Genomic DNA, 25,557 nt, shown 5'->3' with positions numbered 1-25,557 from the left:
CTTTGTGTTTACTAATTTTAAACTCTATATGTGTCGTGAATGCAGATTAGGAGGGCCAAATGGCCAATGACTACTAAATATCAGATCGTTAAACCAAAAAAAATAAATACATGAAGGTATAATTTGGGTTGGATGTGTGAACAGAGTCACACATGCAAAGTAGAAAATAATTTAAAAAAAACAATTTTTTAGGTTTTGATTTGACTCTATAAAATAAACATTAATGAATACTTTTAATGGTGTGTGACTTTTTAAACCAACACTATGTTGTCCGGACTCTCAAATAACGTAGCTTGATAAGTTCCAAAAACAAGTTGTTGGACTATAATAGCCTGCATTTTTGTCATGTTCAAGTGAATTTAAATATGTTCAAAACAACTGAATTCTACTATAGATTTTTCTTTTATTTATTTTTTTCTCAAAAGTGATGAATTAATGTAAGTTGTTCCAATAATATAATCTACCAAATTAGACTTCCACAATAAAAGCTTGAAATTAATTTTATTACTTCAAGTATTATTTCAAGTCATACAATATCTCAAGGTGTGTGTTACACTCTTTGGACAGACGGGAGACGATGATCGAAGTCAGACTTGAGTATGGGACGAGAATTCGCTTATTTTGATAAGCTTTGATACCATTATATATATATAGAACCTTTTGTACACATTAAAGTCAACAAATTGGCATATTGTTTTCTCCAAAAATTGTACTGCAATTAAAATATGTATGGCCAAATACTCTCTTGAATGTTTTTCTTGTTACTAATGACAATGGGTACGTTACTCTATTTTGCGACGGATTATCAAAAAAGTTGCTAACTACGCACAATTATGCTACAAATTAGCGACGAAATTAGTAGCTAGTTCAATTAGAATAATATATATAGGGGTGCCTTTGATTGATTAGTCTGCTTGGTTTTTACTAAATGTTATGAATAGGTATGTTGTTTGGATTCTTCAAAAATATTATCAAATCAAATTTAAAATAAATACATTATTTTTAGAGAATTTGAGCCTAACATACACTCAATCGTCGATATTCTTGAAAAGTTCAAATTATAACATGTGTTGCATGACAAAATGAAGTGCATCACTTTTGCCTCAACACAAGACGATTTCAATTTATTGGCATTCGACATTTTACGTTAGTTCAAACAATTTAACTTTAGCAATTCAAATTGCATTTTTTTGGAAAACTACCTTATTAGACATACATCCATACTATATATACTAATTCTACTTATACTTTTAAATAATTATGTATTTTACCACTAGTTAAAAGTTCCTTACCATATATTGAGAAAGTTACATATCGATATATTTATTTTTGCTACCACATACACTAAAATAGAGAGAGAGGCGAGCGAGATAGTCATTTTGTCATTTTATTTATCTTCTAAATATGAAGTATGATATTAGTAACTCATCTTTACACATTTTTAAAGAATCTTGGTGGTTTTCATATGATTGAATGAACACTAATTCTGAATTTAAAGAAAGTTCAAACAAAAGTAGAATACTACAAAATAAAAGAAAAAAATAGACTAGAAATTTTAAAAATTCAATGGAGCAGGGTAAAAGTAGGAAGAATCTAATCTCCGAGACCCCGGGACATTGGCTTCCGCCACTCCACCCGCTGCCAATGCGGAAGGACATGACAAGGCAAGTTAAATTTTGTAGGTTAAGATTAATATTTTCCTCCCATCTCGCTCAGTTTTTCATGTTTTAATTTTCATGTGTTTACCTCTTTACTTCGAACCCCTTTTACAGAAATCCTGGCTCCGCCACTGGAGGATCAATTCTAGCTTCCTTCAGTACTTTGAGAAGAGTTAGTTTCTCCTTACTTTATTTGTCTAATCAATAATCAATCTATCAAGTGGTAGTCTCGAATGATTGGATCTAACTATGAAAGTCTTCTTGTTAACTTCTTTTAAGCTCAATTTAGAATGTTTAGCTATTCGAAGGGGTTGAGTAAGGTGATGGCTAAATGATGCACTTTGAGAATATTTTAATGGTGAGGTTGACCAATGGTTTGATGGACTTCATGAACGTTATATTTTTTGGGTTAGCTACCTAGGAGCAAAAACAGTACTTGTGTGGTACATACGATATCTGGAGTGGTTTGACAATTGGAAGTGAAATGATTAAAAGGACGACTAGATAATGAACACTATAACTTTGGAAACTACCATTAGTAAAGTCGACATAACATGTATGGGTTGCTTAGGGAATGATAAGAATGATGTTGCACCAATTGAGGTCAGAATCTGTATTGCGATTTCATAAATTGAGTGTATATCAAAGAGGGTCATGATATGACTACTACAATGATATTGATGCTTATAGTTAGAGTTATGGAGTATGTTACTTCTGCTAGCGACTTGATCAACAAAAGAATGCATGTCACTTTGGCTAGAGACAAAATAGATTTGGTAATATTTTACAGCTATTCGATAGGTAGAAATGTACAGGCTATTTGGGTGTAATCTTCTCGATATGTATGATGTTTTCTAGTAGTGGATATAATAGACTTTCATGGTGTGGTACTAGTGGTATATGGAGATGGATATGTCAATTGTCAAGTGTGAATACTAACTACTTAAGGTGTTATCAGTTGTATCACATGCTCGTATAATAAGATTCTATATTGCATTCACATTTGAGAAACCAACTAGTTTGTTATTACGGATGCTTGGGTTAAGCATTGTTTATAAGAAAGATTTTAGTGGTAGATCTTTGGTGCGATTAATGCGTTTAAGTTGTGAAGTGTATTCCGAGGATTCTAAATGAGGATCGGTGATTTCATCATAAACTCCAAGGGGTGGACTAATATCGAAATGACAAGATTATGGGTAAAGGAAGTCCCAGTGAGTATACTTGTGTGAAGAAAATTGAGGATTTTAGTAAGAAAGTGCATATAAAATTGGGTTAGTCCTTTGAATTTTATTGGTATAACTGAGTTTAAGGTGTCATGTTGATGATAAGGTTGACTTCAAGATGATGGCAATAGCTACTAAGCATAACGGTAATAAGAGTTCATGTATGTGTATTTATCTGGTGTGATTCGCCTGTATCTGGGATACCAGCTACATAGGAGAGTGACGAGCGAGATGGGAAGGAGACGAGTAAGATTTGTCTATATATCCTAGATACATACAAATTCACTTGGATATAGTGTATCTAGAATAAATTACACCTAATTTTAACTCTATATCCCGAGATACATGTATTTAAACTTATCTGGACGCACTAAAATATGATAAGATTCATAATATTACAAACTAGTGTATTCAAGTAATTAGCTCCTAAACTAGTCGAATTTTCTTCGATTTCCCTTTTTTTTCTTCAAATTTTGCAATAAAGGTATCAGCAGTGCAGTGTGAGTGGATGCAAACTGCAAATATTATTGTTCTTTACTTTTTACACCAATTTGTATCCAGTGGCATACGTAAAACTTTTAGAAAATGGTGTCGATATTTATAGAAGGAAAGATAAAAATTTAATTATCGTACTTATAAGTAGGTTATATCTTGACTCATTGGTTTAGACTAGTTTTAAGTTAGATCGAAGAGGTCTTGAATATGTTATATTTTGCAAAAACATACTTTGGTTGATGTTTGAACCTCCAATCAAACAACAAAATCAACCGATGAACCAACACACCAATAGGTATTTTTTGTCAAGTAGTGTTATTTCGTTAAATATATATCTTTATGAATAGTATTAATATATATATATATATATATATATATAAAAAAAAAATCAGGGAAGGGGTATCGCTTGACACCTCTTCACTCAACATAGGTGCGCCCGGGTCGTAACAATGTAGCCGTACTTGAAGGTGCGGCTAGATCACCTCCTTTTCAGGGAAAGCTTATGCCAATTGGTGGGGTATTTTGGTTTGACACTACACACCCCTAAAAAAAGAAGGGAGCTACGTCTAAGTTAAAACTTGGAGATGGAAGTCTTCTTTTCTTTCTTGACGGTGAAGTAAGACCAAGTTCAAAAACTTATCATCCTAGGTAGGACTAAGTTGCTAGGACCTAAGTTTAATGGACTCAGTATGACATCCAATTGGCCTAGGATCAATCATTTATCCTAAGTTGATGATTTGATCAAGTTGCCTCATAGTAGATGAAAAATGTATTAGAAGAGAACAAAAATAGAAGCAGATTTTCAACAGGTAAGGGAAGAATCACTTCCAATTACTTATTTAGGGTGCTTGTTATTTGCAGGAGGAAGATAATTCAATATTTCAGACATGTTAATCACCAAAATTCTCAGAAAAACTTGGCTTATGAGAGTGCTACCCTACTGAGGAAGAATCTATTAGTATCAGATCAACACATGATATTATTCTGTAGAAAGTTTTGGTGCTAAGTTATGGTAGCATACCCACAAAGTTCATGAAAGCTAAATATTCCAAAAGATTTCACTTTGTGGGGGGGTTATGAAGTTACCAACAAACTCACAATTATCGAGTAGAGGATCAATCAATAAAGGAAATTATAGCTTTTGATGAGATAACTGAACAGAAATTCATAAATTGAACAATGTCCCTTCCTAATGACATTGTTTACAATATCCAACTAATCGGTTCGCCTGTCTTGGATGATTTCCAAGATAAGGAAAACTAATTCAAATGAAAATTTGATGAACAAGATCATTTGACATAAGAAGTGTTCATTCAAGATCTCTTTCTTTCTGTGGAAAGAACTCAGAAACAAAGTAACAATTCACCTCAACCTCATTGGATTTAAAGTGTGTATCTATCAAAGTCCTATATATGTTGTTCTAGATTTCAACAACAAGTAGAATGGACGCAGACCTTATCACTACCTCATGAATACTTAGTGCATCTAGAAAAACAATAATCTTATGTTTAGCACCATTCAACAACAACAGTATTCGACACTACACCGATGGATCGTATCACCAAATATTAAAAATCCTATTCAAAATTTGATTTTGCAGGTACTGCCCTAGAGTCATCATATGGTAAATCTGGATGGCAAGATGCAAACAAATATATGAGAATTTCAAGCTAAAAATTCCCCCATCAAACAACATACAAACTCCTAGGTCATCCAGATATTCCACAAACACTTCAAAAGGATGAACCATGTTGATCGGACTCTCCAAAAATATTGGAGCACTCATGTCGAATCCTCCAAAAACACACTATTTTTGGAGTATTTGACACACACCTATTAATATTTTATTTTTGAAGAGTTAGAGCAACATAGAAAAGATAAACACCTTTATGCATTGAGATAATTTTTACAAACTCTAATTCAACAATTCAACTATAATTCAGCAATATTAAAACACAATCTAATAAACGAAACTATAAATTCTTTCCCAATTTTAAACAATTTTGTTAATTTAAATACCAAAAAAGTAAAATAGTTCTAAATAAAACGAGAAAATAAAAATAAATAAAAGAACTTTTTTTTTTCCTTGCAAGTTAAGTAAAATAAAAATTTTTTGCTCACAACATCTCTTGTGATTTCCTCACGCATCTTTTCACCTTCTTCACAAACTCCGCCCTATTATCCCTCCATTCCTTCGCCGCATCAACATTCGCCGGCGATTCATCGTTCGGACTCGTAAGCATAGAAATTATACTCAGCATAATACTCTCCACCGTATGTACCGGTGTCCATCGCTCACTCGCTAGCTCATAGAAATTCGGATCATCACCTGGAGGATGAAGAATCGATATACAAACCCTACCGTCAGAATAAACATTCGGATGCCAGATCGCCGTTGTGAATTTCACCGTCGGTGGATTGTTAGGATAATCCGTCGGAAAACTCATTGTAGCGTTGAAGAATCCGCCGTCGAATAAAGTTTCCGGTGGACCGATAATTGAGATACTCCATTCAAAAACGTTGTTCTCGTCGATTAAACCGGCGGAGAAACCTTCGACCGGATGACGGTTTAGGTCTTTGAGCTGTTTTTGAAGGAGGAGAGCGGCTTGTGAAGAAGCCGTGTATGTTTTTAACCAAAAAAGAAAAGAGTTTGTTTCTATTGAGAGATTTGTTTGTATATTTGGAGTAATTATTAACCGCTTTTTTAATTTTCCAAATTTGTGTTGGATTCTATATTGAGGTTTCATTGATTTTTTTTAAAAAAAAAAAAAATCTATTCCATAATTCAACTCGAGTTTATTATCTATATTTTTTTTTTGTAGTATTTGTGTAGTTATATAAAAAATTATTAAAGAGAAAATATGTAGTTTAAATTTATCGTTTTTAGACGGATAAATGGATTGTGCAATATGGAAAAATTTTAGGAGTTACGTAATTATTACAAAAGAAAACATTGTTTATAACCATGTTCCTCCATAATAATAATAATAATAGTATATATTATAAAGACCAAGTTTTTTGAACTGAGTTTTCGTGTAAATCAAGAGTTTATCAGTCAATTATACTCTTATAATTTATGTCGCTACATTGAATGAATAATAATTATATTTATTCATCATTTATGTTGATTATATTCTTTGAGTTAGAAACAATTCTAAAGAGTGAATTCTTTTTTACTGCTCGTGTATATCAATAAGCTACCCTCGAAGGTAGGAGTAAAAAGTAAAATGTACATATATCTTACCCTCTTCAGACTCAATTTGTGGAATTACAAATTACATTGAATGTGTTGTTGTGTTTATCGATAAGTTATAATCATACTTCTCTTTAAATTACAAATTACACTAAATGTGTTGTTGTGTTTATCGATAAGTTATGATCATACTTCTCTTGAAATTGCTAATATACATAAGAGTTTATAAATATCCAATGCTCAATAAACTCCAAATACTTCTCTTGAAATTGCTAATATACATACAACATACTCTATCTCTAAGGGGATAACTTAATACTAATACTAATACAAAGCTTACAATCTACATCCTCCCCTTGTAGTTACTCAAAACAGTCTATAAATCAATCTGTTGACAGCGTACCAGCCCGGCAGCTCCTCCATAGCATAGCCATCTCTCACTGCCTTTGTTCATATTCCATCTTATCCGGTGGATCGACAAAATTTTGGGAGGTAACTTTTCAAATTTCTGTCTCAATCGTGTTGCTTCTTCTTCATCAGCTTCCGGTTTCTTGCTCGTAGTTTTTGTTTTTGTTTTGGATTCCTGAGACGCTAACTCGTCATCTGATCCTCCTTCAACGTTTGGATCATTGCCATAACATAGAGCTGCAAGATGACAGGATGAACCATGCTCAGAATGGGTAGGCGGAGTTATAATTGAGATAGCAAAATTGGTAAATGAAAATCAGTAGAGCAGTTCAGTATATTACCCAGGGGTTGTTCATCTGATTGCTCTATCACTCGTTTGTCCTGACCATGTGGAGATCTCGGGATGGCATCACGCCACTGTTTCCCTGAGTAGATCATTCGGAAGGGAGTATTTGGCACTGGAGTAACGACGCTGATACCTGATTCATCCTCGGAAAATGATCCACAAAGAAAATGTGGGGTACGAGTTCTCACAGCATCATTATACATTCTGCTAGCCATCTAAGTATAATGGTAATATGAGTTAACGTCTCTGATTGGACAAGCATTCAGTTTACCTCTAAATTTACATGCTAGTAGACAGAGATACAGAAGCTCGTCAAATATAAAATGTATCATTATTCAAGAAAAGTACCACTGAATGTACGAGGTTACATTGTATACTCGAGAGACCAGGCTGCCAAATGAGAAACATGGCTACTGCAGCTGTTAAAGCTAGCAGGTATATCGGGAGAGTGAAGAGATTGGATATTCTACACTAATGTTGGGTGTACAACATGCATTTTCAGACCCGTCAAGTGCTTTATTGACAGTGCAGACTCTCATTTCGGACTTGTCTTCTTTAAAGATAAAGAGTAGAGAACCCTTTTTTTATAGGTATATCAAGAGAAACTAGAAACAGCAACTTCTAAGATGTTTGGAGGTGATAAATCAAGGGTTCGAAAGCTGGAAGAGATAAAAGATGTCAAAAAGCTGTGCCATTAAAGAATATCAGTGCATTAAGGAAATTAATTGAAGTGATATAGATAGAATAAACAGAGAAAGGCTTGTTGAGTTCGTGATGTTGAAAGAATTTGTAACTAAATGTTGCTTATACAGAGGAAATTGGACGAGTGGTCGAAAGTTGCAGTGGAGACCAGTCGTTATTCAAGAGAGAATGCATAAATATATGCTGTAAACTCAGATTTTACCATATCTTTCTTTCATTTTCGTGTTTATTAGTGTACAGTAGAAATCAAAACATTAGAAGACAATTAGATTCTTAATATACAGTATTCTGAACCTTTTAGTTTTTTTGATAAGTAAAAAATTCTGAACATGGTTATACTGTTACGAAGAATCTGTAGGGATTGGCTTAAAAAGTTGGTCAAACCAACTTTTAAGTTATTTTTTAATATTGAAAGTGTTTGGCAAATTAAAAAAGTTCTTAAAATAAGTTAAAATTTTAAAAAAGAAGTCAAAAGTTAAGACTTGGTCCCCCACTGCTTTTTCTTTTTGACTAAAAAGTCATTTCTTTAAGCCAATCCAAACGGACTCGAAGTCTGAATCTTGTGTTATAACTAAGGCGGCAAGGCGATTGAAACGGAATCTTCAACAGACCTTTTTACAGTTAACATAAATCATATAGTTACTTTGCCCTCATATCAATGAGAACAAGGTATTGATGACGGAATTGTAGGGAACAAAAAAGAAAAAGAAAAGGCAGATTATGGTACTACATCGAGAAATATTGTACTTCCAGGCTAGTTAAATGAAAGCATGGATGTCAGTGTCACTGTCAATGGACAATTTATCTTTTAAAATGTCCTCCTCAGGGGAACTGTATAGATTTCATTTTATGTTTTACTAAAAACTTCTTTAGTATAACTTTTCCTCCCTTTTCCAGATATCTATGACCACAGTCACAATGCCGACCAGACTCTTCCGAATATTCAATACAAACAAAAATATAGCAGGAAAAACCATAAAAAGAACAGATTTAACAAAAATCAACTTAAGCGGTACACACCTGAAACCGAGCAGCTGTACCATCTACCCCACAGTATGCAACCATGCCTAAAACTCGCAAAAAAGTTCAAACAAGCATATAAGTTAGAATTCAAGGAAAATGTAACTTCATCTATCAATATCAAATATGTATTCCAGACGCACAATGCCCCCACCCGCAACACCCAAGGCCTTAGAATTAAGCAGATCCTTCGTCGTCATCCAAGCTGTGCCACTATGCATAGAGAGTTTCATACCCTTCTCTTCTACCCCCATCCTCAGTCCCCCTTAGCGAGAACAAAAGGTGCAAGTAGTAAACAGAAAGCTCATGAATCAGTATACGCTGCCCCTTGTTTTCTCACAAAAAATCCGAGTCATTATGCAAACGCTTGTTTGATCACTTACGAACATCTCATTTTGTTACTACTTAAATCTATGTAAGCAGTACGATCTTTGCAGATGGAAAAGATAATAGATATTTGAAAGTTGAAACCTGTTACTCGAGAAGCTTGCACACTCCATATCCCAAGTAGAGACCGAGTGAAAGTATGGAATCCCTGTTGTTTAGTTCCAACTAAAAGGTTTCCTGTGACAGGTGCATCATATGCAGCCTTCGGCAAGCCAAGGATCTTTAGTGTCCCATCATCACATGATATTACAATAAATCTATGAACATTAACAAGTACAATTTGAGAGAAAGACGTGAAAAGTAGATATCTAAATCAAATTCCTTAGCAGGATATGCTCATACCTTGGCTCTGGCAACCAGTCCACACTGCAAATATGAACTCCCTGGCCTACATTATACTCCCGCAAAGGACGGAAGGGATCCCTGTAAGAAATACAAGGTAGGATATTAAGAAAAAGAAAAAAAGATATGTATATACACACACATACACACACACATTTATAAAGGCAAATACAACAAGTAACTGGTATGGGCTTGGCAACCTAAGTATTGCTTGAAAGTCCTGTAACAAAATCAATCCAACTGGCAACTGCAGATTTCGTATAGCAGGGTTGACCACTGTGTTGTAACCATGTCTGCCTTATGATACTATTTAGCAAAGGAACGAGAAAGTACCCTTCATACCCTTACAATCTGAGGATAAACAATTTTCTAACAGTCTGTAGTCCATATAAATTATCAGCACATGAGCATACAACCAAATAATGGGTTTTCATTAGAAACTACAGCAAAACAATATAAAACATGCCATATTCCATTGCTGAATATTGCTTGAGCTTGCACTATGTATAGTTCACAAAAGTATGATGAGCCCTGGGACTTAACATGTAATGCAGAATAAAGCCTAAACATATATACACACAAACTAATCAAAATCAAACATAATTTCTCTTCAAGAAAAAAAGGACACACAATGAACCACGGAAAATAAAAAAAAAATTGCAACTCTTTTATCTAAAAAGCATTGACGCTCAAGAGACTAAGAGGGCTGTGAGAGAGAATAAATACAGAAGAATGTGTATGGATTACTTCAAATCATTATTACCTTCTTCTCTCGCTTTTCTTTCAGCAGGATGAAAATAAAACGGTATAATTAGCAAGGGAAAAAATCACAATGATAGAGCCTATCACAGGACGTAATGCATAAAGAAACAAGCTTACCTCAAGTCCCAAAATTTCAGCCCCTTGTCACCAGCTGCAATGATAATATTTGCATTCCGGGAATCACTGCATACAACATTGTATCAAGTAGGCCAATCAGTGTACTAGACAAAATACAAGAGAAGCTTAGACAGTCACTACATATGGCACATGCACTATGTTAATCATACTGTTGAAAAAACTAAAATTCTTGAACCATAAAAAAAATAGTTGGTACTGAAAGATAGACATCACAACAAATCCCTTCATGCTGATTCACACTACAATTTTCATAGTCCGACTTATGTCGAAACAAATTACAAGCCACAAAATAACTAAGTAGACACAAACTGTACCTGTTACAGGATAATGCAATTAATGCTGCTTTATGAAAACTTAAAAGCAACATGGCCTTTATTTTAGATAAGTTACCATATAGATTGCTTTTGGAAATGACATCTAATAATTTTAGCACCACAAACCTTTCCAACGGTGCCCAGGAAAGCGCCCGAATACGACCTGTATCTGCCCTGAAGCAAAGCAAAGGCCTTGTGTCTGCAGGCAAAAGGACTGTAACATGAAATCACAACTGTACAAAGAAAGCACTATAATATGACTTGAGAAAAGTCTTTTGGGAAGGAAGAATATGACTCAAACTTTAAACAAAAAACAGCATTCAAGTCATGTCGCATAACTAGAACAAGTGAAAAGAGGATTTAGCAAACACAATTGCCACCTCACTAAGTTGAATCTCATGAAACCAAAGAAAAGCGCAATACAGAAGTTAATTAATACCTTTAGATGAATTATTGGCCGAAAACTTCCACAAGGCAACCTATCCAAAAGCACCTATCAGTTTTACAATACTAAATAGTAAAAGTCTAGCAGACTCACTCTAAGCTTTTTGTAAGTACTCAAAACGCATTTCACATGAACAAGTTATTGGTTAGAGATAATGAGATTGCTATACTTTGCAGCAGCATGGCTTCAAGTGTATGAAATAAGTGCAAGGCATATCGGACAAACAGACTCCAACAATTAAGATTTGAAACAGATACTTGGGTTCAGGGATGCAACTGAATTTACCGTTGCCAGTAGAACTATTTTGAAAAAGCAATGGGAAACAACAAGAAAATTAAATTAGAACCAGTACCACTCCATCATGACATCCACCGAGAATCATATCATGCGGAGGGGAAGAAGACCACTCCACTGTTAACGGAATGCTACAAGAGAGATGGAAACAACGAGAGAGGTTAATTTAAGAGAGATTGAAAGATCATGTAGAAAGAGAAATAAGCTTTACAGTAATAAACAAGTTTCCCCCTAAGGACAATGTTAAACTTGTAATACAAATAATTTAAAAGTTCAGAAGCTATCATCCCAATACCCAATATGGGTTTTGTAAGATGAAAGTTTTGGGGGAGTGGAAAACTACTAGCAAATATGGTTATGCACGTATCATACAAGATGACAAAGTTAATAGTGCAGAACGCTCAACCAATACAGGGAGATGCTGCTCGTCTACTGTGAAGCTCAACACTTGTCTAAGTGCCAACTTTGAAGTCTACAACCCCATATCCATCACTATGCTGAATCATGAAAATCTATTTGAATGGTACTGTTCCAAGAAATTTCCTGATCTTAGTTCACCACGTGACACATAATCCCAGCTTCAACAAGACAAAGATTGTTAACAGTCTACAAGTCATAAAGAAAGGAAAGGAAATGTAGAAAGTAAAACTTCTTAAAAACTCATATGTACAAATAATAGTAAATATGTCACAGCAAAAACATTTTGAATCGTCAAACAGAACAGAAAGAGAAATTGAGCTCTGAGCACTAAACTACCTTTGCCCATCACACCCCTTAAGCATTGAACATCTGAATACAGGTTGCAATTTCAGGAAACGAGGGTCAGTACCCTTCTTTTGAACAGCAGGATAAATAGCTTTAATTGTATGAGGAAAAGGAACCTCCCACCTGCATTAGATAATGACGGTGAGACTGCATAATCATACAACATAGAAGACCAGGGAATTTATGGTGGGAGAAAGACGGAATGCAAGAAGCTGTAAAAAAAAAACTAAAAGAAGTAATAATGAGGTAGGACAAGGTATGAAAACAATCATGACTGACTATACTTCCATGTAAGACTAATAAATTGGTCCATTTCATGGAGATAGAGGTGTAACTGAATCAAAGTCATTTCCTCAGGCCAATACTTTTGAGGCCTTAAACATTTAAGAAATTACTCCAAGTTGAGCCTTCTTGGTGCTGTTCAACATCCATGTGTCTTGGTTGATAATTGAATTGTGTCAGAACAATATTAAACAAAGACCCTATTTATAGACAACAACAACCACAACCCAGTGAAATCCCACAACGTGGGGTCTGGGGAGGATAGAGTGTACGCAGACTTTACTCCTACCAAGGTACGACGGCTGTTTCCGAGACCCTATTTATAGACACTATAAAACAATCATTTTCCAAGTAGAATACTATAATCTATTCTTATTTTTATTCCTATTCTAAGTAGGATTGTATACACCTATTCTTATTCTAACACTCCCCCTCAAGCTGGTGCATAAAAATCATATGTACCTAGCTTGTTACAAATATAGTTAATACGACGACCGGTGAGGGACTTGGTGGAAATATCTGCAAGTTGATCAGTTGACTTCATAAACTTTGTAAAAATATCTCCTGAGAGTATCTTTTCTCTGACAAAGTGACAATCAATCTCAATGTGCTTAGTCCTCTCATGAAACACTGGATTTGATGTGATTTGTCAAGTTGATCACTTGACTTCACAAACTTTGTAACAATATCTCCTGAGAGTATCTTTTCTCTGACAAAGTGACAATCAATCTTAATGTGCTTAGTCCTCTCATGAAACACTGAATTTGATGCGATATGTCGATAAAACACAGAGTGATAAATTCCATAATTGCAATGTTGAACTTTCCAAACCAAGCTTGAGAAGACTGTTTCAGACCATAGATTGACTTGAGAAGACTGTTTCAGACCATAGAGTGACTTACACAATCGACATACAAAGGTTACCAGACTCCCCCTGAGCAACAAAATCAGGTGGTTGCTTCATATTGACTTCTTTCTAGAGATCACCATGGAGGAAAACATTCGTAATGTCCAACTGATTAAAAAGTCAATGGAGAACGACAACTATAGATAGAAAAAGGCGGACATATGATATTTTAGATACGAGAGAGAAAATATCATTGTAATCTAGTCCAAATATCTGAGTATGCCTTCTTCTTTTGTTTTTTTTTTGGCGAAAGTAAATCTGAAACAGAAAGAAAACACTACAGGAAAACTCAAATCTTTTAGAAACAATGGAATGGCCGCTAAAAAATGCTCGAAATCTGGTATAAAATATATGGAACGTCTCGAAATCAAGATATGAGTAGGTCTTAAACAAGAAAGTCACCGTAAAACTGGCCGAAACATGCTCATGCCCTAGATTATTAGATTTGATGACTGAAAATGGTCACAATCTAAGAAATAAAACTATATGGGTAGGTTCAAAATGATGGCATGACCCTACTGAGAAAGAGAATGATATGGGTAAGGTCAGAATGATGACACGACCCTACTGAAAAACAGAAATTATATGGGTAGGGTTGGAATGATGGCACGACCCTACACAAATAAGAAAGTAGTCACCAAAAAGATGGCATGGTGCTATGCAAATCAGATATGAAAAAGTAGTCACCGAAAAGATGGCACAATGCTACACAAATCGAATATGAGAAAGTAGTCACCGGAATGATGCATGGTACTACGCAAATTAAATATGAAAAAGTAGTCACTGAAAAGATGCAAGGTGCTACGCAAATTAGATATGAGAAAATAGTCACCAAAAAGATATACGGTGACCCAGACTTTTGCTAACATAATCATCGGCCAGACGGGCGGCATATATGAGTAATAGCCGCCGGCCGGCAGCGGAAGCTCTTAAATTCTTTACCAAGATCGTAGAGTGATACCATGTGAGAAATATAGGAGAAATATTATTGAATTGTGTCAGAACAATATCACACAAAGACCCTATTTATAGACACTATAAAACAATCTTTTTCCAAGTAAAATACTATAATTTATTCCTATTTCTATTCCTATTCTAAAGTACGATTGTGTACATCTATTCCTATTCTAACAATAATCAAAATGGACTAGACTACTGTAGCCCACAAAGTATTTGACTTTAGGAGGAACCTTCTTCTTCTTTTGTCCTCCTCAACTCTGGAAACCCATCAAAAGTGAAATTTCCAAGTCTTCAGCCACATACAAAGATCACGGCATACAACATGGATGTAAACTCAAGTTTTATATGAAGATCTGTCAAACTTTGACAGAATATTCCAAATTGCAAACAGATGTCTGAAGCTAAGATTGGCAAAAAGTGCTTAAAATCAATAGAAAAAGTAAGAAGCAGATCAAAGAAACATCTCAAACTCCTTTTTCTCAAATAAAAAAATAAAAATATATCAAACTCCTCAACTGTGTACAAAAGCATTATAATGGAAATAAAAAGACCAATTAAGTGAAGAAGATAAGGACAAAAAAAGAGTAGAAAAGCGAAGAATTTCTGTTCCTGTTAGAGGTCACACATAATGCTGAGGTCACACATAATGCTTCAAGAAAGTACAACAACAACAACAACAACGACCCAGTGAAATCCACAAAGTGGGGTCTGGGGAGGGTAAAGTGTACGCAGACCTGACTCCTACCACGGTAGGACGGCTGTTTCCGAAAGACCCTCGTATAATGCTTCAAGAAAGTGAATTAGAAAAATGAAGGACCTGAATTCTCCTGTGAGAAGAAAAGAATATTTGAACAAGGCTGAGTGACATAAAAGTAATGGAGAAGAAGAAGGAACTTAAGAGCAGAATTAGAATGATAAGGAATTTAAATTAAATGAACAAAATTCAAGAGATAGTGACCAGAAGAGATGGTTGGAAATGTCTCAGTCGATCACCTAATTTCCTCATTTCAGAGGCTCCATGAGCATCTACCAACAGTATAAGGAGATGGTATATGCTGGGATTTATTTTTGAAGTGATTGGGTTAAGTTGTTTTACAAACTAATTTAGGAGGAGTATTTTTCCATGAGAGATCTTCATTTTTTTTTATACTGGAAGTGGTACTAGGTGAGAGATCTTTAAAGGTGATACTGCATTTAAAGCATCTTTTCAATTATTATTTTTAAGGAGTGCATTTAGAGCCTTATTATCATTATTTTTTATAGTAAACTAAGCCATAAATTTTAAATTCAGTACATATCTTGATAACAATCTAACCTAAAGATGTAACAGTAGTGGCTTATAAAAACCATGATTAAGAAACTGCAACATAGAACTAGGTCAAAATCAAATCAAACCAGATATTTGCTCTGTATTACATTTGATTTAAATATCCAATGTTGCACTCTCATATTGAGATTAGGAGGTGCAAAGCAGAAAGCACTGAGCCACTGACTAACAGTTAGAAGTATTTACAAAGGGAGGCAAAGAAGAAAACATCCTTTGCAGATTTAGAAAGCTTTTTTGCTTTCTGATGTCTAAGATATTCAGCAGCGGTCCATCTATGTGCCTTGTAGAGTGGAGGAAAGGAAAACCTTCATGTGTTATGTCTTTGCTGGTTTCCATAGCTTGTGTAACAAAGGAAATGATTTAAAATGGCGCTTGGAATGGGTTTAGTTTAATTCACGTTCACAGCTCCATTGTGCTGCACTCTCATCATTGAAGTTCTTAATAGGTTATAAAATTGGTGGCCTTATATCTTTCCAATTTCAAAACTAAGGTGTTACTGCAAACTAATTGCATCAAGTGGATTCATTCTGTTCTAAATCCCAGCAGGAATCTAGAGTAAAATAAAGATTTTCCATGAAAGTTATATGTAAGAGAAAAAAATTTAAAGGGAGAACATACACTTCTAAAGATCCATTTCCCAGTATCACAGCAAGATAACCCATTCTGTGTCTGGAGACATCATAGTGATTTGAAGGCCTCCATTTAACATCCCGTGCTATTTTTCCATTGTGAGCTAAACATAACACCATTCTAGGTAGAGAAACATCCGTTGGTATGTGCTGCATTACATGAAAACCATTCTCATCAAACTGTGAGGAATGAATGCCATGGCTCTCAGGTGTTTGGGACGTGTTGGGAGATTCTTCATTCACATCTTGCGCCAGCAAAGCTGAGGTAGAATTATGAGTTTGGCTTTCCATTCCTTCTTTTTCTTTTTCTCTTCTCTTTGAGGAGGCGCCACTCTCATTGGACCCTGCTGATACAAGACGATTGCTAGCATATGTCGGGTAACTCACAGCAGGAGACTCTTCAGCAACATCTTGTGTTAGAGGAATCACACCAGAATTCTCAGTTTGACCTTTCGATCTTACCTTGTTTCTCACTCCTCTCCTCTTTGAAACAATAAGCTGAGAATCTTGAGATGCCACATTGATAGATCTTTCTTGATTTTGCCCAAAATCTACTTGGGCTTTATTCATATTTCCACAAGACAAATCTACAGAAAGTTCTGTTGATTGCAGCTGGTACTCTAGAGCAAGAGGTTGTAAATTGTGGTCGTCACAATCTCTATCACCTAAAGATTCAGTTACAGGTTTCTTTCTCGGTCTTCCTCTTGGTTTTCGAGGTCCGGATGCATTTTCCTTAACTGCTTCACCAGGGTTCTTTTTTGGTCTTCCTCTTGGTTTTTGAGGTCCAGATATTTCTCCTGTAGCTGCTTCACTTCTTGTCAAATTTCGATATGTCTTTTTGTTAACCTGAGCTAAATAATCTTCTTTCACAATTAAATCTTTTTGCCTGAGATCTAAAAGACACCATATCTGAATTACACCTCTGCCTGTAAGTGGGGCATCAGTCTTGTGATATGATGAATCAGGAGAATGAGGAGCAATTGCGACAAACTACAGAATCAATTGAAAAAGCAAGAAATCAATATGGATCATAGCTGAGTAAGTGTGCTTGATAGAGTTTTAAAAAAAAAACAGATAATGACACAATCTTTCTTGATAAAGTAAATCAACATGAGACACTCAGTACAGAGTGAGTTAAAATTATAAACACCAAAATAATTACATTTCACTGATTAAGTTGATTCCATTTCCTTCTCCCCCGCTATGAAACTCCATTGGGCCATTACGGCTGCTCCAGACATAATAACTTTTGATGCGTAAGCCATCGTATTAAATGACACACCGAAAACAGCTGCATTTGCATATACTTTTAAAGCAATTAAAGAGAGGAGGAATCAAGCAGTTTAGGGACAAATGCTACAAATCAAGCGAAATTCCTTGTGCTACTGTAACTCAAAGATAGGATCTATCAGTACGTTGTCCCCACTCTTTAACCAGATTTTCTCTTACATTGTTACCTTAATATGTTTCTTGACAAATCAAGATCAGCTCTCATTCTCTGTAGTAACCAATTGCATCTCAAATAAACAATAATGATATTTCCCCACTCCTTAACCTATTTTCTCTTACATTGTTACCTTAATATGTCTCTTGACAAATCAAGATTAGCTCTCATTCTCTGTAGTAACTAATTGCATCTCAAATAAACAATAATGAATGTGGAATGTCTGCTCAGAATAGTCAAAGTTTCAATGACAAATTGTAAAATAAAGTTCATCAATTAATATTCTCTCTAGGACAAAAGAGAAGGTACAAGAAAAAGAATTGGAGATGAGACAGACTAGTCCATTTGACATCATTGAATTTCTTCTTTTTTTTCTCTTTGAGGAGAACAAACAAAGGTTCAAAAAGTAGATTTATAAGAGCGGTACCTCACTTTTGATAGGAGCATCCGTATTTTCATAAGCTTGGGGACACCAGTCCATCCCCCACGCTAGACCTCCAACATACATTACAAAATCTTTGCTGCAAAAGATACATTGTAGACACCAGTCTAAATCATTTTGCAAACCAATCTATAAATAAATTGACCAGTGTGTAACCAAAAGCACAACGAAGTCTTGTCCAAAAAATTTAAGAAATCATAAGCACTATCTGTAACAGAACAATCATGAGAAAATGGAAGCATGAATGTAAGAAAAAACAGTTACAAAAATTCAATGTTCAGAAAATAGATTCACTAACCAACTCTAGTACTATGAAACAACGAGGAGAGAAGAAGACTTCTGAAACAGCTAATGGATGGATTAAGGGATTCTGGATTAAGAAGTTGTCAATCTCGCATATACTATAGGCTGATGACCCATTGCCTTTATGTGAAGCAAGTAGATGGAAAAATCAGAAGATACACAAGAGTTTGAAGCCAACTTGAAGGACCATTCTGCAGTGCATCATGTGGATTATTTGATTGGAAATGAACAATAGCTTTTTTGATGGAATCTTATATGTGTAGGGGCAATATGCTGGAAAATCCATCTTATCTTTTGGAATTTTGGGGAACCGTGACAATGCTGTAACTGTTGAGATTTTCTAGTTTGGGCCTTTTGTACTTTTGCAGTACCTTCTTGGTACTTTTCATTAATAAAAAATTACCTCACCTTATCAATAAAAGACTTCTGAAACAGTAATCTGAAATTTGTTGGTCAAAAGAAGGGATTTTTTAATTAAAAAGTCGCTAGAACAATGGCTAGAATTGCAGATAAAAGAGGAGATGCTGCTGAATCGACTATTGGAAAGAAATTTTTGCCGACAAAATTGCCACCAGATGAGGCATGGGGCCACCAGCAGTGGCCAAAATGGTCACTAGAAAAAGGCACGGATTGTAAAACATAGAAAAGAAAGAAAGCTATAGAGCGGTGGGATGCATAACCCTACCTTCCATTTGGTGTAAGCTACGTAAATCTGTACCAATATCATACCCTTTTTTTGATAGAAAAGGTAAAGATTTTATTGGGAAGAACCTAGAAGGTACATAAAAGAGTACATTAGAGAACAAAATCATCTTTTTATTGACTGATGGAATCACAATGTACAGAAAGAGCTCTGCAACCTGAATGGTGAAACATGAACATCCGAGTCAATTCAAAAACATAATTTGCTTTCCCACCAAATTATAATAGCTGGATTGCATAAGTTTCACCCTTTTATAGCTTATTGACATGCAAAGGAGGGGGGGGGGGGGATAAATAGCCCCAGAAACATATCATGTCAAGTAATATATACAACAACAACTAAGCCTCAGTCCCAAACAAGTATGTATCCTCACTAACCACGTAACTCCATTTAAACTCGTCTCATGTCAATATTATACAATATTAAATAATAACTCTGCTTACCTCGATTCTTTGGGAACTGGCTGCTCATTCACCAAATGCTTCTGCAGCAAAGTAACTTAACTCATCAGAACTAATAGCATGTTTGGCCAAGCTTAAAGTGCTTATTTTAGAAAAATAAGGTGTTTGACCAAGTTTTTAGAAGAAAATTCCTGCTTGAATAGAGGAGTAGTAGAAGTTGTTTTTCACAAGCTAAAAAAAATAACTTTTCTCCAAAAGCACTTTTGAGTAAAATGCACCTAGAAGCACTTTGAGATAGCTTGCCGAAACACTAATTGTTGCTCAAAAGTGTTTTTCAAATTCATTGGTCAGACACAAACTGTTTCTCACCCAGAAGTGCACTTTTCAAAATAAGCTAATTTAGAAGATTGACCAAACATGCTATAATTCCAGAAAAAAACAATAAAAATCGAAAAATTTCAGCAAAATATCAAATAAATGTACCTTTGGAACTTCCGCAGAAGAGAATTGAGGCAAACTTACTTCACCAATCACATCTTTTCCTTTTGAACTCTCATTCTCACAAGCAAATTTAACTTCTCTTCTTTTGTACTGGAGATATCTCCATTCTCTGCATGTCTCGACATAATTTTACATCACAAAAGTTCAAAATTCAGCGTATATGAGCAGAAAAAAGTAATTTTTCGACTTACATTATGTAATGTAGGAAGTTAAGCGATTAATCTCAATTACATGAAATTAACAAATTTTCACATCATAAATACTGCTCCGTTCACTTTTACTCGTCATATTTCAAGTTTTACGAGAATCAATTTACTAGGCTAAACTTCAAAATTCATGCACTTTGAGTAATTCAAAAGTAATTTTATTTTTCAACTTACGTTAAGAATGTGATGGAGGAAGCTAAGCGATCAAGCTCAGTTCGATCAGTATCGTCAATTTCTGGTACACCGGTGAGCTTAGAAATTGTATCAACTGCTTTGATGTGATTCTCTACTGAATAATCGAACAATGAGACTGGAATTCCGGCGCCGGCGACTTTTTCCGGCGCGGTGGTTGGAGATTCAGGAGCATTGTTTTTGGATTTTGGTTGTAATTTTCGCTTCTGCTTACAACGCTTCAATTCGGCGGCGACTGGAAAATCGTCGCCGGTCTCCATGACTGTTGTTGATTTTGTAGCAGAAGCGCGCCAGAAATCGGCGTTGGATTTTTTGGGATTGTTAGCTACTGGGAATCGAACCCTCGTTTGGTTGAATTATGTAACAAAGCGATAGAGTTGAGAGTTTATATATTTTACGAAATTCAGTCAAAATTTAATAATTAAATAAATAAAAATGGGCTACAAAATATGTGCTGATAGGGAAAATTACGCGGATAAAAAAATATATACTAGTTAATAGGTAACATAGTTATAGTTTGAATTAATTATGGCTAGCGACAAATATTTAGTTGTAATTACAGTTTGAGTTTTGTATAATTCGGGTGATTATACAGTTGAGTTTTGTATAATTCGCGCGATTTATACAAACGTTATGCACGAATCGAATTGTATTGTGAAATATACAAATACTACAAATTGTATAGCGAATTATACAAATGTTGTTCATGAATTGTATAGCGAAATAAGCAAATTTTATTCAAAAACTGTGAATTATATAGCGAATTATACAAATATATACAATGCTGCACGAATTATACAAACGCTGCTATAACTATAGCTACAAATTGTTATTAGCAAACTATAATTATGGAGCATAATTAAGATATCTTTGAGTGGCTATATGCAAAAAAAATAATTCATAGTAGTATACTATTACTAATGGGCCTAATACCTAAGTTGGGCCTTCAAATAATCACAAACTTTATTCGCTACAGTTTGATCATAGATTATGAACTTAAAAATTTGAATTTTTGAAGTTTTGTTTGGACGTGTATTTTACTTGAAAATATTTCTTAAAGTTTTGTGGAATGGAAGTCTTAGAAATTGGTTTGAGTTCGGTCAATTTTTGGGAACCTGAAAATATTTGAAGATCATATTTTTAAATTTCATGGTCAAACAGATATTTGAAATCTACTTCCAAAATCATGGTCCAACGCTAGCTTAGTTTGTTGTTGTATGTTGTATGCTTTTGTCTCAACTTCAGGCCGACTCTTTAGCATGTTAAGTCTCGCTTTCATCAAGGTCTATAATACAATCTAAGGATCGAAGTCATTGAATCATACCTTAAAAAGTAGTTATTCCATATTTGAAATTACATGGATAAATAAGCCTCGATCACATAAGTTCCTTATTTAATTGATGTTTGATTCAAGTTTCATATCTTGCAATAGAATAATAACAAATCATTAAACCATCAGGCTTTGCATTTATCGTACTCGACGGTTGTGCACTAGACTATTTCTAACTTCAGGCCAACATTACAATACCATCATCACCACAAAAGGCACGACAAACTGATACCATTGATATAACTCAGAAAGAATCACATTTTAAAAGTTAGCTCTCATATTAAAGTTCGATTACAATAAATATCTAACATGTGGAATGATTAATAGCAAGATTGAATCTTTAAAAAAACTGTTCACTTGCAGAGGGAATCTTTTCAGAGAGATTATACAATTATTTAATGTGCTAAGCTGAGCCTATGCACTAATTAGCTAGATATTTTGTAGAATTGTGAAGGAATAAAAATTACAGAAAAAACAATAGGACCACTTCGAATGAAATTGTTCATACATGCCATCCCATAAAAAGTCAATTCTGGCCAAAAGGGGAAAAAATATTGTGCCCTTATACGAATGGTACAATTTGACCAAAAAATAATAAACAAACTTACATTTGTCAACATGCAAGTTTAACTTCATGAATATTAGGTAGTACTCTTAATTTCTCTGACAAACACTGACAAACCGCCACAAAATGAGGCGGTCAAACCAGGAGAGAATCGAGGGGTGTGGTGTGATGAATGAGCTAATTCGACGTTAAATCTCTGAAGAAATGAAAGAGTCATACTTTTAAGCTCAATAAAAGCCATTTCTTTACCCAAACAAACTCTTACCCCAGCTTGAAAAACCGGATACTTAAAAGGATTTTCTTGAAAAAAAACACCGTCTTTATTAATCCATCTCTCTGGCTTGAATTCTAAATAATCAACACCCCATAATTCTTCCATTCTTCCCATAGCATAAGGATGATAAGTAACCCTCGTTCCCTTTTTAATAAAAGTCCCATCAGGTAAAAGATCATCATCCAAACAAAACTTTGAATCAAATTGGATTGGAGGATAAAGTCTCATACTTTCATAAACACTTGCTTGCAAATAATGAAGATCTCCCATTTGTTCACAATTTGTGAGTTCTTGATTTTGTCCAAGAACTTCATTTGCTTCTTCTCTAATTTTCTCAGCTACTTGTGGATTTTTCGCGAGTAGCCAAAACAAGCTTGTTGATGCAGATGCCACCGTGTCTCGTCCAGCTAAGAGGAAGCTAATCACAATATCTCTTAAGTAAGTCTCATTGACAACATCCCCCTGCATGAATCTTGATAGAAGATCCCTATGATTTGAAAATCCTAATTTTTGACGTTGCCTTATAACTTCTTGTGCTAGTATGTTGATCAATTTGAGGGCTTTTTTCAACTTCCTTTCACTCCCTATGTTGAAAAATCTCTTGATTTTCCAAACAATTGGAGACACATGCATAGCTCTTTTAGCTGATAATTGTGATGCTAAGTCAAAAGAGATAGCAAATTGTGAAATTGGTAGTGACAATTCCAAACACTTTGGATCTAATCCAAAGGAAAATCTACAAATACAATCAAAAGAAAATCTCCTAAAAACATCTTGTAAATCCAAAATCTCATCTTTATTATTAGCTAATAATGGGATAAGCCTATTTTGGATTTCATTGTTGATTACTTCAAATGCATATGATGTTATTGAATTTCGTCCAAGTTCAAGACTAGCCATTTTCCTTTGAAATCTCCATGAATCCCCATCCACATTGAAGATACCTTTACCAAGAAAGTCACCTAAGATTGTTGAGAAAATTTTCCCTTTTGGGAAATTCTCAAATCTTGTTTTGAGCATGTACTCGACGTTTTTAGGATTCGCGGTAATGGTGTTACTAAGAACATGTATGTGAATTGCTCTAGTAGGGGATTTTTGAAGAAGATGAGTATACCAATCACACAAATTAGTGAATTGAGGATACCAACTTGATGTAATGTAACATTGACAAATTTCACATTTGCACAAAAACTTTAGTCTCACAAAATAGCAAAGGAGAAATAAGAAGGAAAAAAAGATGATGAAGAGAAAAAAGATAAGGAAATTAGTAGTAGAGTCCATGTATTATGAAAATACAAAAACCAATGGGAGAAGAAAGGGATATATATAAATATATATAGGAATGATCAACTTGATCTTTTTATTTATAATTTAATTAATAATAAATCATACTTACATAACTAATAGGTCTATTCAAGATTCTCCACCAACTATTCTAGAAAAGACTATACATATATAATAATAGAACAAGAAACGAAAAAATAGCGCCCCTCCCACTAAAAGAAGAAATGAAATCACGGTTATCTAAAAGATAATTATTAATAATTATTTATGATGATAAAAATTAATAAATTTGAACAATAAAAATAGACTATAAGTGCCTAATCAAATTGATGAAGTCAGGTAGGAATAAGGCATGAAAATAAGGTTTGGACATGAAAAGTTCATTTACTGGTTATTAGTGTATATAAGTTAAATTCAAATTAGTTAAAGCGCACGATTGTAATGTGCATCTTTTATTTTCTTTTTTTAATAATAACTACTAATGGAAGCACATGCTATTATTCTTTAATTAATTTTTAATAGGATTATACTATAAGGTTTTTTTTGAAAAAAAAATATTAGGCAGTACATGACTCAGCAAATGCTGTTTATTAATGGGGGCATATTATTATCTTCCATTAAAGTTAATAATATAACCTAAAAAAAATTAAGCAAAGTACTATGGTTTATAAAAAAATTCCTAGGCATTTTTAGTACTCTACTCGACCACTAGTCCTTTGTCGCATATTCCATAAAGTAATAATGTAATATGTGTTTCTTAATTTAATTAAATAGAAAGTTTAATTTTATATTAAAAAATTAAATTTTGTGATCATAAATAAAAATATGCATAACAAAATAGAATCTACTCGACTCCCCAACACCTACACTATTGGTTCGTTGATACCCTATATTTGTCATGGCACTTATTAGATTCATTATACCTAAGGTGGATTTTAATTTGACTTTAAATTATAATTATAATTTTTTATTTTGGTAATACACAAACAAACACTTTAACTATTAAACACTTAACTAAATAATTACTTGAATTCTACCTGATAAAATGCGTGAAATACACACAAATTACACGCGTCAGAGGTAAAATTATTTTCTCAAGGAAAATCTTTCCTTGTTCATTGTTTATTTTTCGGCCACCACCCTCGTCGGAGCTCCGACGAGCCATCAAACTAGTTCCCCCACTCCTTTCTCGTCTTCTGCGGCAAAGTAGAGCCGGAGAACAACCTTCCCCTTTCCCCTGTTCTCATCCATCAAACCACCACCAACCACCACCAAGACCAACAGATCTCCATCGCAAACAGCCAACCAAATGAGA

General features: G+C 34.4%; 3 protein-coding genes across 5 annotated transcripts; all 3 read right to left on the bottom strand.

Annotated features, from left to right (window-relative positions):
- Window positions 1-5,340: 5,340 nt before the first annotated feature.
- Window positions 5,341-6,123, bottom strand: LOC129881971 (ubiquitin-conjugating enzyme E2 7-like). Its single transcript, XM_055956080.1, has one exon. It carries the CDS (start codon window positions 6,121-6,123, stop codon window positions 5,494-5,496), a length of 630 nt encoding a protein of 209 aa, XP_055812055.1. The 3' UTR covers window positions 5,341-5,493.
- A 658-nt stretch (window positions 6,124-6,781) lies between these two features.
- On the bottom strand, window positions 6,782-21,133 carry LOC129882138 (uncharacterized). Of its 3 annotated transcripts, XM_055956303.1 has the most exons (16): window positions 20,772-21,133; window positions 20,374-20,500; window positions 19,933-19,973; window positions 18,469-18,562; window positions 16,587-17,587; window positions 12,484-12,615; window positions 11,786-11,858; window positions 11,428-11,467; window positions 11,115-11,187; window positions 10,654-10,719; window positions 9,775-9,855; window positions 9,517-9,689; window positions 9,200-9,310; window positions 9,046-9,092; window positions 7,319-7,538; window positions 6,782-7,214 (listed from the first exon to the last, which is right to left on the bottom strand). In XM_055956303.1, exons 1-16 carry the CDS (start codon window positions 21,047-21,049, stop codon window positions 6,946-6,948), a joined length of 2,826 nt encoding a protein of 941 aa, XP_055812278.1. In that variant the 5' UTR covers window positions 21,050-21,133; the 3' UTR covers window positions 6,782-6,945. The 3 variants fall into 3 exon arrangements, with proteins under 3 accessions (XP_055812278.1, XP_055812280.1, XP_055812281.1); XM_055956305.1 differs by lacking the exon at window positions 9,200-9,310; XM_055956306.1 differs by lacking the exon at window positions 6,782-7,214 and having other exon boundaries at window positions 7,406-7,538; window positions 9,189-9,310.
- Window positions 21,134-22,626: 1,493 nt separating this feature from the next.
- LOC129881970 (cytochrome P450 94C1-like) lies at window positions 22,627-24,239 on the bottom strand. The gene has a single exon (XM_055956079.1). It carries the CDS (start codon window positions 24,237-24,239, stop codon window positions 22,761-22,763), a length of 1,479 nt encoding a protein of 492 aa, XP_055812054.1. The 3' UTR covers window positions 22,627-22,760.
- Window positions 24,240-25,557: the final 1,318 nt, after the last annotated feature.

Source organism: Solanum dulcamara, chromosome 3 (genome assembly GCF_947179165.1).
Source record: "Solanum dulcamara chromosome 3, daSolDulc1.2, whole genome shotgun sequence".
Taxonomy (NCBI): domain Eukaryota; kingdom Viridiplantae; phylum Streptophyta; class Magnoliopsida; order Solanales; family Solanaceae; genus Solanum; species Solanum dulcamara.
Note: the sequence above shows the minus strand (reverse complement) of the source record. Positions and strands in the feature narration are given on the sequence as shown.

What these genes read in the sequence shown, in the direction of transcription:
- LOC129881971 (XM_055956080.1), bottom strand. Translation starts at nt 6,123, where the DNA reads ATGAAACCTCAATATAGAATCCAACACAAATTTGGAAAATTAAAAAAG.
- LOC129882138 (XM_055956303.1), bottom strand. Translation starts at nt 21,049, where the DNA reads ATGGAGACCGGCGACGATTTTCCAGTCGCCGCCGAATTGAAGCGTTGT. An exon ending in CCAGTTCCCAAAGAATCGAG is followed by an intron (nt 18,563 to 19,932) that starts GTAAGCAGAGTT and finishes TATCTTTTGCAG; the next exon opens with CAAAGATTTTGTAATGTATG. An exon ending in CTGAAATTTTGGGACTTGAG is followed by an intron (nt 9,856 to 10,653) that starts GTAAGCTTGTTT and finishes TATTTCTTACAG; the next exon opens with GGATCCCTTCCGTCCTTTGC.
- LOC129881970 (XM_055956079.1), bottom strand. Translation starts at nt 24,239, where the DNA reads ATGGACTCTACTACTAATTTCCTTATCTTTTTTCTCTTCATCATCTTT.